Source organism: Equus quagga, chromosome 7, assembly GCF_021613505.1.
Source record: "Equus quagga isolate Etosha38 chromosome 7, UCLA_HA_Equagga_1.0, whole genome shotgun sequence".
In the NCBI taxonomy this organism is placed as follows: domain Eukaryota; kingdom Metazoa; phylum Chordata; class Mammalia; order Perissodactyla; family Equidae; genus Equus; species Equus quagga.
The window spans coordinates 16,157,554-16,171,834 of NC_060273.1; the positions used below are offsets into that span (position 1 = coordinate 16,157,554).

General features: G+C 35.1%; 1 protein-coding gene across 1 annotated transcript in view; it reads right to left on the minus strand.

Annotated features, from left to right (window-relative positions):
- Window positions 1–14,281, minus strand: part of LOC124241986 (phospholipid-transporting ATPase ABCA3-like) — a 194,776-nt gene that overhangs the window by 142,598 nt on the left and 37,897 nt on the right. Inside the window, exon 8 of the mRNA XM_046666405.1 lies at window positions 1,965–2,138. Coding sequence (XP_046522361.1) covers window positions 1,965–2,138 — 174 coding nt within the window. The remainder of the gene's footprint in view (window positions 1–1,964; window positions 2,139–14,281) is intronic.

Below are 14,281 nucleotides of genomic sequence, written 5' to 3' on the forward strand. Positions count from 1 at the left end.
AGAGGCAAGACATGAAGAGGATAATGGCCCATGAAACTTGTCCTTTGAACTTTAGTCCTCCCTTTCCTATAGACCAGCACCATGAGAAGAATATTCAAGAGCATGTGTCTTTGAGAAAGCTATAAGAAGAGGTAATAGGCTGAGAAAAAAGTACTTAGTAGAACCAAAAATGATTATCAAAATGAAAGCCATTTTGAGAGGCAGTGAACAGCAAATTAGAAACCCCAGAAAAAGAGAAGGTAGAATACAAACTTCAGGAAGTCTACCATAACTTGAGAAATTCTCCCACCCAAAACATAATAGGAGTTCTGGAAAGAGAAAATAAATAATATAGAAAAGAAACAGTAACTAAATAATACAATAAAATAAACTAAGTTGATAAAAGTATGCATCCTGTTGCAGATTAAGCCAATGAAAATGCCACATCTAGATAAATTCTAGTGAATTTTTAATACTTAAGGTATAAATAAGAATATGCAAGTATCCATAAAGAAATCATATGTATATTCTTCTGACTGGCTATTCATTGGGAGTAGATTTTTGTTCACAGATAAGAAAATTAAGCATCCTAAATCCTCCTCATTAATCAATAAGTGCAACGAAATTCCCACTAAATCCCAACCCGATTTTTCATAGAATTTGACAAAGTGATCCTAAAGTTCAAGTGGAAGCAAAGTGACAAGAATCACTGAAGAACAAAAAGGTATGGGGACAAGACTATCAGTTATTAAGACTTGTTATAAAGCTATAATGAGTAAAACTGATATCGACCCTGATATCAGTTTCCCCACATTAAACCCAGCATATATGGGGTTAAAACCAAAATGCTCATTCCCTGCTTACTCTCTGGCTTCCTGGCTCCAGATTCTACTATCCTCCATGGAGACAGACACCGCCAAGGACAAGCACCTGGATCATCTCCTCCCAGCACAGAGATCCAGGCTGGTGGGAAAGCTGCTGACCAGCAAGGTCATGGGCTCCTTCCTCTCTGCAAGTAGTCTCGAGGCCAAAGAAAGGCTGGTGGGAAAGCTCCGACCAGCAAGGCCATATGCTCCCCCTCCCCTACCTAAAACTTCAAATAAAAATCCTTCCTTTTGGCTTTTTGGGGAGTTTGGGATTTCAGTGTTAGCTGCCCTCTCTCCTTGCTCAGCGCTGTGCAGAAATAAAATTCCTACTTTCTTCCACCACACCCGGTGTCAGAGAGGATTAGCTTGCTGCACAACGGGTGAGTGAACTCACTTCAGGTTCGGTATCAAAACCATTGTTATAGTGACACAAAAATAGACTAAAAGAGATCAATAGAATGGAAAAGATTACCAGAAACAGACATTCATATATGGAAATTATGTAAAGCTGTGGTGGAATTAGAAACCAGTAGAGAACAATAAACTATCCAATAACTGATTGTAATAGCCCTATTTTCATATGGGAAATAAAATTAGGTTCTTACCTTATAAACAGAAGTATCAACTCTATGCTTATTGAGTTATCATAATAGCAATAAAATTAATCTATGACTATCTTATAAATGCATTTTTATACGTAGGAATTTATTTATATTAGTATGCATACTGTATGACCAAATGTATGTGTACTATTGTGGGTAATAGCAAAAAATTGGAAATCACTTAAGTGTGCATTGATAGGGAACTAGTTAATTATAGTACCACTTCACAACAGAATATTAAACAACTCTGTAAAAAAACGCAATGTATCTCCATGTAGGAAGATGTGTAACATATTATTAGGTGAATAAAGCAAATTGTAGAATAGAAGGTTTAAAATTATTTTATTTAAGACTATAACTGGGGAGTTATTGTGGAGAAATGGAGAACTTTTAATTTCTCACACCTCTGATCTCTTTTTCTTTTTTACAGTTCACATAACTGCCTTTATAACAAATAAACAAATCTGGGGATAAATAATTTTTATAACATTTTCTTACCCTCACCCATTGTCCTTACGTTTTAATTCCAACCTGAGCAGAAGATTAACCCCCAGTGCCAGTGCAACATTTGAGCTGAGACAGGCAGCAACCTTCTTGGTGAGGGTTAATTGCCCATAGTGCTGAGAAAGGGAATTAAATGGAAAAAAACTGGCAAAATACAGGAGGTTTCCAGCAGAAGCAGTCAAACGGGCTGCAAATAAGAAGGAAATTATAAGGTCAGTTTAAAGCAATATGCAAAATAATGAATTACAAATAACTGTTTATACAACAATAAAGGAATAGAATGTAAGCTCTATGAGGGAAGGTAATATGTCCTTCTTTTTTCACCCATGTGTCACCAATGTATGGCACACAGCATGTGCTCAGTAAATATGTGCTGAATGAATCAATGTATAGGGTGAGTTAATGTATAGGATATTTACCACATGTGATAAATATTTAGAGTCACTTAAACAAAGGTTGACTCATACATGTGTTATAAAAAATTCCTTCTTCCTTTCTAAAATTTATTCATTCATGACCACTTGGCTTGAGGATTATAAATGCATATCATCACTATTAATATAAGTTGAATATACTTAGTGTTTCCAGAGAGTTTGAAGTCATGGGTAGAATAAAAAGCCCTTGATGAAGTTTTTAACACGTTTCCAATCTAAATCATGATACTCAAAAGAAAGAATAGTTAAATAATTACTCAGAGTTGGATGTGGTTAGGTCCATAAATAGGGGATCCAATAAGCTAGAAAAAGAATTATTGTCAAGATTATCATCAAGATGATATAAAACCAACATTGATGAAGAAAGTAAAAAACACACAAATAAAACTATAATGTTATGAATTATCTTTCTTTAAATCACCTTGTTGAAATATTATTGACATATGAAAAGCTGTACATATTTAATGTAAACAACCTGACAAGACTGGAGATAAGTATATACCTGTGAAACTATCACCACAATCTATACTTTAAATATATCTATCACCTCCTCAAGTTTCCTCATGCCCCCTTTATAATCATTACTTTTTCTGTAATAAGAACACAACATAAGATCTAACCTCTTAGTGAAGTTTTAAGTGTACAATATGGTATTGTTAACTACAGGAACTATGCTGTACAGTATATCTCTAAGACTTATTCATTTGCATAATGAAACTCTGTACTCTTTGACTAATACCTGTCTGCTTCCTCCTCCTCCCAGTCCCTAGCAACCACTATCCTATACTCTCCTTCTATAAGTTTGACTACATAAGTCAATATAAGACTATATGTGATTATACAAGACTATATAAGTCAATAAGTTATATAAAATTCCTTATACAAGTATATCATGTAGTATTTGTCTTTCTGTGTCTGGCTTATTTTACTTAGCATAATGTCCTTCAGGGTCATCTGTGTTCTTACAAATGGCAGAATTTCCTTCTTGTATAAGGCAGAACAATATCCCATTGTATGTACATACCATATTTTCTTTATCCATTCATCTGTCGAAGGACATTTAGGTTGCTTTCATGTCTGGGCTATTGTGAATAATGTTGTAAAGAATATGGAAGTGCAGATATCTCTTTGAGATACTGATTTCAATTCCTTTGAATATATACACCTAGAAGTGGGATTGCTGGATCATATGGTAGTTCTATCTTAAATTTTTTGAGGAATTTCCAAACTGTTTTCCACAGTGGTCACAACAATATACATTCTCATCAAGGGTCTACAAGGGTTCTCATTTCTCCAAGTCCTCACCAACACATGTTATCCTTTGCTGTCTTTTAGTAATGGCCATCCTAACAGTTGTGAAGGGATACGTGAATCTAAATTCCAGAATTACCACATTATAAAATTTAAATGTAAAGTTTTGAAAAAATATCACAAGGCACACAAAGAAACAAGAAAGCACAGCCCATCCAAAGGAAAAGTAAATCAATAGCAATTGTCCCTAAGAAAGTCTAGATGGTGGACTTATTAGACCAATACTCTAAGACAAATGTTCTAAAGATGGTCACAGAGCTAAAGAAAGACAAGGATAAACTCAAGAAAATGATGTATGAACAAAACAGAAATATCGATAAAAAGGAAGAAAGCATAAAAAGGAACAAAAAAATTCTGGAGCTGAATAATACAATAAAAGCAATGAAAAATTCACTAAAGGACTTCAAAATAAAATTTATACATGCATAAGAAAGATTCAGTGAACTCAAAGACAGTACAATTCAAATGATCAACTTTGAGAAATACAAAGTAAAAAAATTGAGGAAAAGTAAACAACCTAGGGAACCTGTGGGACACCATAAAGTGGACCAATATATGCATTGTGAAAGTCCAAGAAGAAGAACATAGAATGAAGAAGAGATTATTTGAAGAAATAGTGGCTGGAAATTTCCCAAGTTTGATGACAGACATGAATATAAACATCCAAGAAGCTCAACAAACACCAAGCAGCATGACCCCAAAGGGACCCACACCAAGACACATTATAACCCAACTGTTGAAAGCTCAAGATAAAGAGAGAATCTCAAAAGCAGCAAGAGAGGAGGCAATTGTTACAAAGGATCCTCAATAAGATCATCAGCAGATTCTTCATCGGAAACCTTGGAGGCTAGGGGACAGTGGGTTGATATATTCAAATTGCTGAAGGCAAAACAGTGAAAACTAAGAATTCTTAATGCAGCAAACTGTTCTATAACAATGAGGGAGAAATTAAGACATTCCTAAAGAAACAAAAAGACTTGTCCCGGAAGAGAACTAAAGGGAGTCTTTCAGGTTGAAATGAAGGACACTAGACAGTAACTGGAGACTGTTTGAACAAGTAAAGATCTCTGGTATAAGTTAATTCATGGACAATTATTAAACCTAGTATTATTGTAACCTCGTTTGGTAACTCTACTTTCTGTTTTCTACATGATTGAAGAAACTAATGCATTAAAATTATTAGTCCATTTTATTGCACACAAAATTCATAAAGATGCTGTTCTGTGACATCACTAGTTGAAAAGGGGTAGAAACAGAGCTTTATAGGAGCAGGGTTCTTGTATGCTACTGAAGTTATGCTGGTATAAATTTAAATCAGAGTGTTATAACATTAGGATATTAAATGTAATAACCATGTCAACCATAAAGAAAATAACTGTAGAATACAAACAAAAGGAAATAAGGGGATTAAAATTTTTCACCACAAAAAAAATCAACTAAACACAAAAGAATACAGTAATGTGGGAAATAAGGGAGAAAAAGGCTATAAGGCATATAGAAAACAGGTAACTAAATGGAATAAGTACATCCCTCCTTGTCATAAATTTCTATAAATAAAAATGGATTAAAGTCTCCCAAAAAAGACGGAGACTGGCAGAATGGTTAAAAAAAAATGCTCCAACAAATGCTGTCCACAAGAGACTCTCTTTATATCCAAAGATACAAATATGCTGAAAGTGTAAAATGGGAAAAGATATTATGTACAAACACTAACTAAAAGAGAGTGGAGGTGGCTGTATTATTATCAGAAAAAATAGACTTTATATTAAAGAAAGTTATGAGACAAAGAAGGACAGTATCTCTTAACAAAATGTTCAATAATGCAAGAAGACATAACAATTGTAAACATTTACACACCTAAGAACACACCTTCAAAATATATGAAGCAAAAATTGACCAAATTCAAGGGAGAAATAGATAATTTCACAGTAACGGTTTCAGACTTCAATACTCCACTTCCAATAATGGATAGAACAGCCAGAAAGAAGATAAAGAAGGAAACAGAGGACACAAACAACACAATAAACCAACTAGATCTAACAGACATACACAGAACACTCTACCCAACAACAGATCATACATTCTTGTCAAGTGCATATAGGACAGTCTTTGGGATAGACCAAATGTTAGGCCGCAAATAAAATCACAAGACCCTAAAAGATAGATATCATACAAATTATCTTCTCTGACCACAAAAGGATATAGTTAGAACACAATAACAGAAAGAAAATTGGAATATTCATAAGTTAGTGAAAATTTAGACAGCACACTCTTGAACCACCAAAAAATCAAAAAAGAAATCACAAGAGAAAGAAGATATATAGAGATAAATGAAAATGAAAACATAACATAACAAAACTTATGGAATTCATTGAAAGAAGTACTAAGGCAGAAATTTATTGCTGAAATTGCTTACACTGAAAAAAGAAGGATCTCGCATCAAAGACCTAACTTTACAATTTAAGAAACTCGAAAAAGAAGAAAAAAACCGAAAGCTAGCAGAAGGAAGGAAATAGTAAAGATTACTGCAGAGATAGAGAGTAGAAAAATAGTAGAATTAATAAACAAAAGCAAACGTTGGTTGTTGAAAAAGATTTTAAAAATCTGTAGCTAGATTGGCTAAGATAAATAAAAAAGAGAAAAAACAAATTATTAAAATTAGAAATGAAAGTGGGGACATAACTGTTGACTCTATGGAAATAAAAAGAATTGTAAGAGAGTATTATAAACAATTGTATGTCAATGAATTGGATAAAACTAGATAAAATGGACAAATTCCTAGAAACACAAAACCTAACAAGACTGAACCATGATGAAACAGAAAATCTGAATACACCTATTACTAGTAAGGAGATTGACTCAGTAATAAAAACCTCTTAACAAACAAAAGCTCTTAGTCTGATGGCTTTACTGGTGAATTCTGCCAAACCTTTAAAGAAGAGATAACATCAATCCTTTCCAAACTCTTCCAAAAAATGGAAGAGGAGGGGACACTTTCTAACTCATTCTATGAAACCAGCATTGTCCCAATACCAAAATCAGATAAAGATATGACAAGACAAGAAAACTACAAACCACTATCTCTTATGATTATATATGTGGAAAGACTTAAAATACTTCAAACAGAATTTAGCAGCATATTAAAAGGCTTATACACCATGACCAAGTGGGATTATTCCTGCAATGCAAGGATAGTTCAACATATGAAAATTGATAAATGTAAGACATAACACTAACAAAATCCACATGATTATCTCAATTTATGCAGAAAAAGTATTTGAAAAAATTTGGCACCCTTTTATGACAAATCACTTAAACTAGAAATAGAAGGAAACTACCTTAATATATTAAAGGCCATATAGTAAAAACTCACAGCTAAGATCATACTCAATGGTGAAAGACTGAAAGCTTTTCCTCTTAAATGGGAATAAAACAAGAATACCTGTTTTTACCATACCTACTCAACATAGTATTCAAAGTTGTAGCCAGAGTAATTAGGCAAGAAAATGAAATTACAGGCACCTAAATTTGAAAAGAAATAGCAGTTGCTAATGATGTGATATTATAGTTGGAAAACCCTAAAGATTCCACAAAAAAACTGTTAGAACTAATTAACATATTCAACAAAGTAGGAGAAAAAAATCAAGATACAAAAATTAGCTGTTTCTATATACTAATAACGAATAATCCAAAAAGGAAATTAAGATAACGATTCCATTTATAATAGCATCAAAATAATAAAATACTTAGGAATTAACCAAGGAGGTGAAAGATTGGTACACTGAAAACACAAAATATTGCTGAAAGTCTTAAAGAAGACAAGTAAATAGAAAGACATCACATGTTCATGGATAGGAAGACTTAATATTGTTAATGTCACTACTACTCAAAGTGATCTACAGATTGAATGCAATCCTTATTAATACCCCAATGAGACTTTTTTGCAGAAATGGAAAATCCATCCTAAAATTCATATGGACTCTCAAGGGATCCCAAATAGCCAAAACAATCTCGAAAAGGAAGGACAAAATAGGAGGACTCACACTTCTTGATTTCAAAATTTACTACAAAGTTACAATAATCAAACAGTGTGGTACTGGCTTAAACACAGATATATAGAGTAATGGAAGAGAATAGAGAACTCAGAAATAAGCCCTCAGGAATATAGTCAAATGATTTTCAACAAGGATGCCAAGACCATTCAATGGGGGAAAAGAGAGTCATTTCAACAAGTAATTCTGGGAAAACTGGACGTCCTCATGCAAAAGAAAAAGGTTGGACCTTCACCTAACACTATACATAAAAATTAACTCAAAATGGATTAAATACCTAAACATAGTCCCAAAACTATAAAACTCCCATAAGATAACAGGGAAAAAGCTTCATGACATTGGCTTTGGGAATGATTTCTTGGTGTAGGTAACAAAGGTAAAAATAGACAAATTGGACTTCATCAAAATTAATACCTTTTGTGCATAAAAGGACACTATCAACAGAGTCAAAAGGCAACACACGGAATGGGAGAAAAAATTTGCAGTGCACATAACTGATAAGGAATTAATAACCAGAATATACAAAGAACTCCTAAAACTCAAGAACAAAAAAGCAATTAACCCAATTTAAAAAATGGTCAAAGCTCATGAATAGACATTTCTCCAAAGAACATATAAATAAGTATATGAAATAATGCTCAATATTACTAATAAATTTATAGTTACACTAACAACAGCTGGGACATTCCTTATCCCCTTCAGAGTTACAGGTATTACTGATAGTAACCAAGATATACGTTTCACTTCTAAAATACACAATGGTAGACTCTTAAAAAAATTTAATAGAACTTTTATGACTCTGATAGGTTCCAGATAGCTGGTATAATTGAGAGACATAGTAGTCCCTGCAAACAACTCCTTTTCAAATTCTAGGCCTGCAAATGGACCACTAAATGGGTCTTTATCTTTCCACAGGTCAGAATCTCTCTTAATTCAAGTCCTCTTGGCTGAATTACACCTCACAATTTTAAAAAATTTTCCCACTGCACTTCCCTATATTTAAAAGGAGATATACCTAGTCTCCATATATGTAAATACTCCTTATATATGAAGTTTTTAAATAATATTTGTCACTATCTTTATAAATTTTTGATCTTATAAGGGCTGGAGGCCAGAGGGAGGGCATATACCCTCCCGGGATGCATTAAGATAGCTTGTCCCACAGGCCAGGCAGCTGCCCATCTGATATGGGACCCATTTGACACTAAATTTATACCACTCCAAAAAACCTTCCTGAATATGTTAGGGTTGGAAGGGTTGGATAATTAATCTGGGCTCTCCTGTGATCCCTCCAGGAAATTACTATTTAGTATTCCATGACTATTCTCAGACAATGTGCACTACCAAAAAGGGAGAGAGAAAACTCTACTTAGTAAATAAAAAACATATTTGGAGATAATAATAAATCAATACCATATCTCAAATGATGAAATCAAGCAACCTCTCCTTGGTAATAATACATGCTGGAGGAAAATCTGTATCAGACAACAAAGCCTGTTAAGTGCAGCTGCACACCATTCTGTTGGTTGTTGGTCTTGTTACTATTAGTGTGGGCGTTTTCATTGGTTTGCAATCTTGAGGCTCAAATCCTCCAAGTAAGCCATTGTTTCAACCAAACATGGCAGATCCTGAAGTCCACATGTCATCAAGTTTGGCTGACAATCCCTACAACCCAAAGTCCTTGCCAGCTTGCCCATCACCAACCAAACAACTGAGGAAAAGGGCCCATTGTAATTGGAAAAATTAGAGGGCCTGCCTACAGGCTAATTCTGGAGCTCCAACCTCAGCCACAGATATTTTGGCTGACAAATGGCCTGACACCCTACTAAGAACACACATCCAATCAGGCCATATAATTTAAAACTTATTTGTAACAGAATAACCCATGTGGGTAAAACCTTGGACTGTTGGAAACTTTTAGATTCGACTCTCCTTAATTGGAGCTATAATTGCACACAGTCAGGTTCTGGTGCTTTTGTCCCTTGCAATAGAATCATGGATGCCAACATCTTCTTTGCTGACTGTGCACCCACAAAGCCCCTTGATGTAAAAGATATTCGCAAGTCAAGCTCTTAGGCCCAATGTTGCCTTCAAATTACACTAGTGGCTCAGCCTTGTTATACTACTAGACAGCCGCAAAAACAAGACCTACATCAATATGAGCAGGTATCCACTTGGAAAGCACATCCTAGTCTCACATCCCCCATGACACTGTCCTGGCCCAAGAGCTCAGCATTATGGATAATTTTTCCTCCTGTGCCAGAGATGACTTTACCCTGGACACTAAAACCTCTGTTCCAGTGATGCCCATGGGATGCCCCTCCTAAGGTGTTGACAAGTTGGACAAGGGACATTTATTGCTTTTCTTCATTTGCTATTAAAGATTCTAATATGTTGGCTGAGTTTTCAGTCTGCTTAGCCCATGGTCATGGCATACTCCCTGCTGCCAAAATGTATATCCGTACTTGAATGTATACCCCTTGCCTGAAAGGAAATGTGGGAGAGGTTACTACTGACTATGCCATTCTGAAAATTAAGAGAGACTATTGCTTCCCTCAGGAAGCACCTGCTTCATATCACTGAACACTTTGAACTCTTGGGGAGAGGACCACCCATTCCTAAAAGCTTCTCCTACTACCCACTTCCTCTAGCTTTCCACCACAACCTCCTACCCTGCATCTCTAACCATGACCACCATAACCATCCCTTCCCCTGATCATACACAAATACCACTAATCTTTACATATACTTTACTAACCTATCAGTTCCTACCATCCAACAAAACTGCCAGACCTGACACATTGACCTGAGAACTACACAAAGAAATTATTCTCAAAAATTTTATATATATAACTCATACTTTGAACAAACAACTCCTCTAAGATATTGTTAGAAACCCCAGAAATTTAAGATGTTTTCTTGGCTAAAGCCATATAAATGGGAACTTGGTTACAGGCTAGCCTACAAGGACTTCTTATACTTTGTATTAGTCTACTTGGGCTGCCATAAAAAAATACCATAGACTGAGTGGCTTAAATAATAGAAATTTACTTCTCACAGTTCTGGAGGCTGGGAAGTCAAGATAAAGATGCTGGCTGACTTGACTCCTGGTGAGAGTTCTCTTCCTGGCTTGCAGCTGGCTGCCTTCCTCCTATGTCCTTACATGGCAGAGAAAGAGAGAGAGCGAGCGAGCGAGCGAGCTCTCTGATGTCTCTTCTAATAAGGATACTAATCCTTATAAGACATTGGGAGTTACGGCTTCAACGTACAAATTTTGGGGGGACACAATTCAGTCCATATCATACTCCAACTTGTGCTCCTCCTTTTTACTCTCATAATAAAATGTCTGTTCTGTCTAGGGTAACTTATGCTCTACCCTCAAAAAGTCTTCTCTACCATCATCCCAAAGGTTTCTTAATTTTTAAAAAACCATACTATTGAGGCATGGTTAACATGTAAAAATCTGTACATATTTAATGTATATAACTTATTAAGTTTGGGGATAAGTATACACCTGTGAAAGCATCACCACCATCAAGGCCATAGAAATATCCACCATCTTCCAAAGTTTCCACCCACCCCCTTTGTTATTATCATTATTATTTTTTATGCTAACAATACTTAACAAAAGATGTACCCTCTCAGCAGATTTTCAGGCTACAATACAGTGCTGTTAGCTATAGGCATTATGCAATGTAGTAAATCTCCAGAACGTATTCATCTTGCATATTGAAACTTTGTACCCTTAGGCCATCACCTCCCCATTCACATCCACCCTCAGCACCTAGCAATCACCACTGTACTCTCTGCTTCTATGAATTTGACTGTTTGGGTTTACACAGAGAATTGAGTTCATGCAGTATTTGTCTTTCTGTGTCACATGTATCACTTAGCATAATGTCCTCCAGGTCCATCTATGTTGTCATAAATGGCAGAATTATCTTCTTTTTTAGGTTGAATAATATTCCATTGTAAGTATATACCACATTTTCTTTATCCATTCATCCATCAATGGACATTTATGTTGTTTCCATATCTTGGCTATTGAGAATGATGCTGCAATGAACATGGAAGTGCAGACGTATCTTAGAGAGCCTGAATTTAATTCTTTTGGAAGAATACCCAGAAGAAGGATTGCTGGATCATACGGTAGTTATATTTTTAAGTTTTTGAGGAACTCCATACTGTTTTCTATAGAGGCTGTATCATTTTACATTCCCACCAACAGTGTACAGGTTCAAATTTCTCCACATTCTTGTACACTTGTAATCTTATTTTGTATAATAGCCATTCTAACAGGTGTGAGGTGATATCTCATTGTGGTTTTGATTTGCATTTCCCTGACAATTAGCGATTCTGAGCACCTTTTCACATACCCATTGGCCATTCATATGTCTTCCTCAGAGAAATGTTCATTCAAATGTCCACACTTGGCCCATTTTTTTCATTCAATTATTTGTTTTGTTACTACTGAGTTGTAGGAGTTCCTTATATATTTTGGATATTAACCCTTTATCCCTAGGTCAGGTTTACGTAATACATGAAAGTAGAGTGTTCCTATGAAAACTTTCATAAGCCAAATTGGTGTAAAGTGAAGAAGCAATCACCATTAATTTATATGGAAAAAATTGAGCATTCCCAGACCTGAAAAATAACACACGAAAATAAATCAAAATAAAGCACAGATGCTCACAAATACAGTTCAAAGCTCTGGTGGCTTGATGCTGAGACATTGAGTGTAGTTCCTGGGGAAGGAGCTTGGTGATGCCACTCTCGCTGCTCAAGGTGTGTGCTGCCTCTATAATGACTCGCTGCAATACAATTGCTGAACACTATTTTCACTTTTTGTCTTTCTTTCATATAAGTGAAAATCCTCCTCGAATTTCTTTTGGTTAGCAAAAAGACGTACTAATGTAGGTCTTTTGTAAAAGTGAAGTGGCGTAAAGCAAATTTTTGGATAGCAGAGGAAACCTTATTTGGTTTGCAAGTATTTTCTCTCATTCCATAGGTTGCCTCTTCATTTTCTTATTTACTTTGTTGTGCGAAAACCTTTTACATTGATGTAGTCCCACTTGTCTATTTTTGCTTCTGTTGCCTGTGATTTTGGTGTCATATCGATGAAATCATTGCCAAAACCAAGGTGAAGAAGCTTTTGTCCCGTTTTCTTTTAGGAGTTTTACAGTTTCATGCCTTACATTTAAGTCTGTAATCCATTTTGAGTTAATATTTGTGTATGGTGTAAGATTAGGGCCAAATTTCTTTTTTTCGCATGTGGATATCCAGTTTTCCCAATACCATTTGTTGAAAAGACTATCCTTTCCACATCTATTCTTTGTGTGTTCTTGGCACTCACAGTGAATATCAGTTGATGCATGTGTGTGGTTTTATTTCTGGGCTCTCTTTTCTCTTCCATTGGTATGTGTTGTTTTTATGCCAGTATCATAGTGTTTTAATTACTGTAGCTTTGTGATATATTTTGAAATAAGGAAGTGTGATGTCCCCAAGCCTTGTTCTTCTTTCTCAAGATTGCTTTGGCTACTTAGGGTCTTTGGTGATTCCATACGAATTTTAGGGTTTTTTCCCCCTACTTCTGTAAAAAAAATGTTATTGAGATTATGATAGGTATTACATTTAATCTGTAGTTCACTTTGGGTTAGTATGGACATTTTAACAATATTAAGTCTTCCAATCCATAAATACAGGATGTCTTTCCCTTTACTTGTGTCTGCTTTAATTTCTGGTCATCAATGATTTGTAGTTTTCAGGGTACAAGTCTTTCACTTCCCTGGTTAAGTTTATTCCTAAGTACTTTGTTCTTTTTTGACGCTATTGCAAGAGGAAATGTCTTCCTAATTTCTTTTGTGGATAGTTCATCATTAAAGTATAGAAATGCAAGTGATTTTTGTATGTTGATTTTGTATCCAACACTTCACTGAATTTGCTTATTAGTTCTAACATTTTTTGTGCGGAGTCTTTAGGATTTTCTAAATATAAGATCATGTCATAAGCAGAGATCTTTTTACTTCTCCCTTTCTGATTTGGATGCCTTTTATTTCTTTTTCTTGCTCAACTGCTCTGGCTATGACTTCCAGTACTATGTTGAATAGAAGCGGTAAGAGTGGGCATCCTTGCCTTGTTCCTGATCTTAGAGGAAAAGCTTTCAGTTTTTCACCATTGAGTATGATGCTAGCTGTGGGCTTCTCATATATACCTTCCTTATATACCTAAATGGTTGAGCCTATTTTTCATGAAACAGTATTGAATTTTGTCAAATGCTTTTTCTGTGTCTATTGAGATGAACTTAAGATTTTTATCTTTCATTCTATTAATGAGGTATAACATATTAATTGATACGTGTATGTTGAAACTTCTTTGTATCCCACGGATAAATCCCACTTGGTTACAGTGTATGATCCTTTTTTTTTTTTTTAAAGATTGAGCTAACATCTGTTGCCAATCTTTTTTTTTTTCTTCTTCTCCCCCAAGCCCCCCAGTATATAGCTGAATATTCTAGTTGTCAGTGCCTCTGGTTG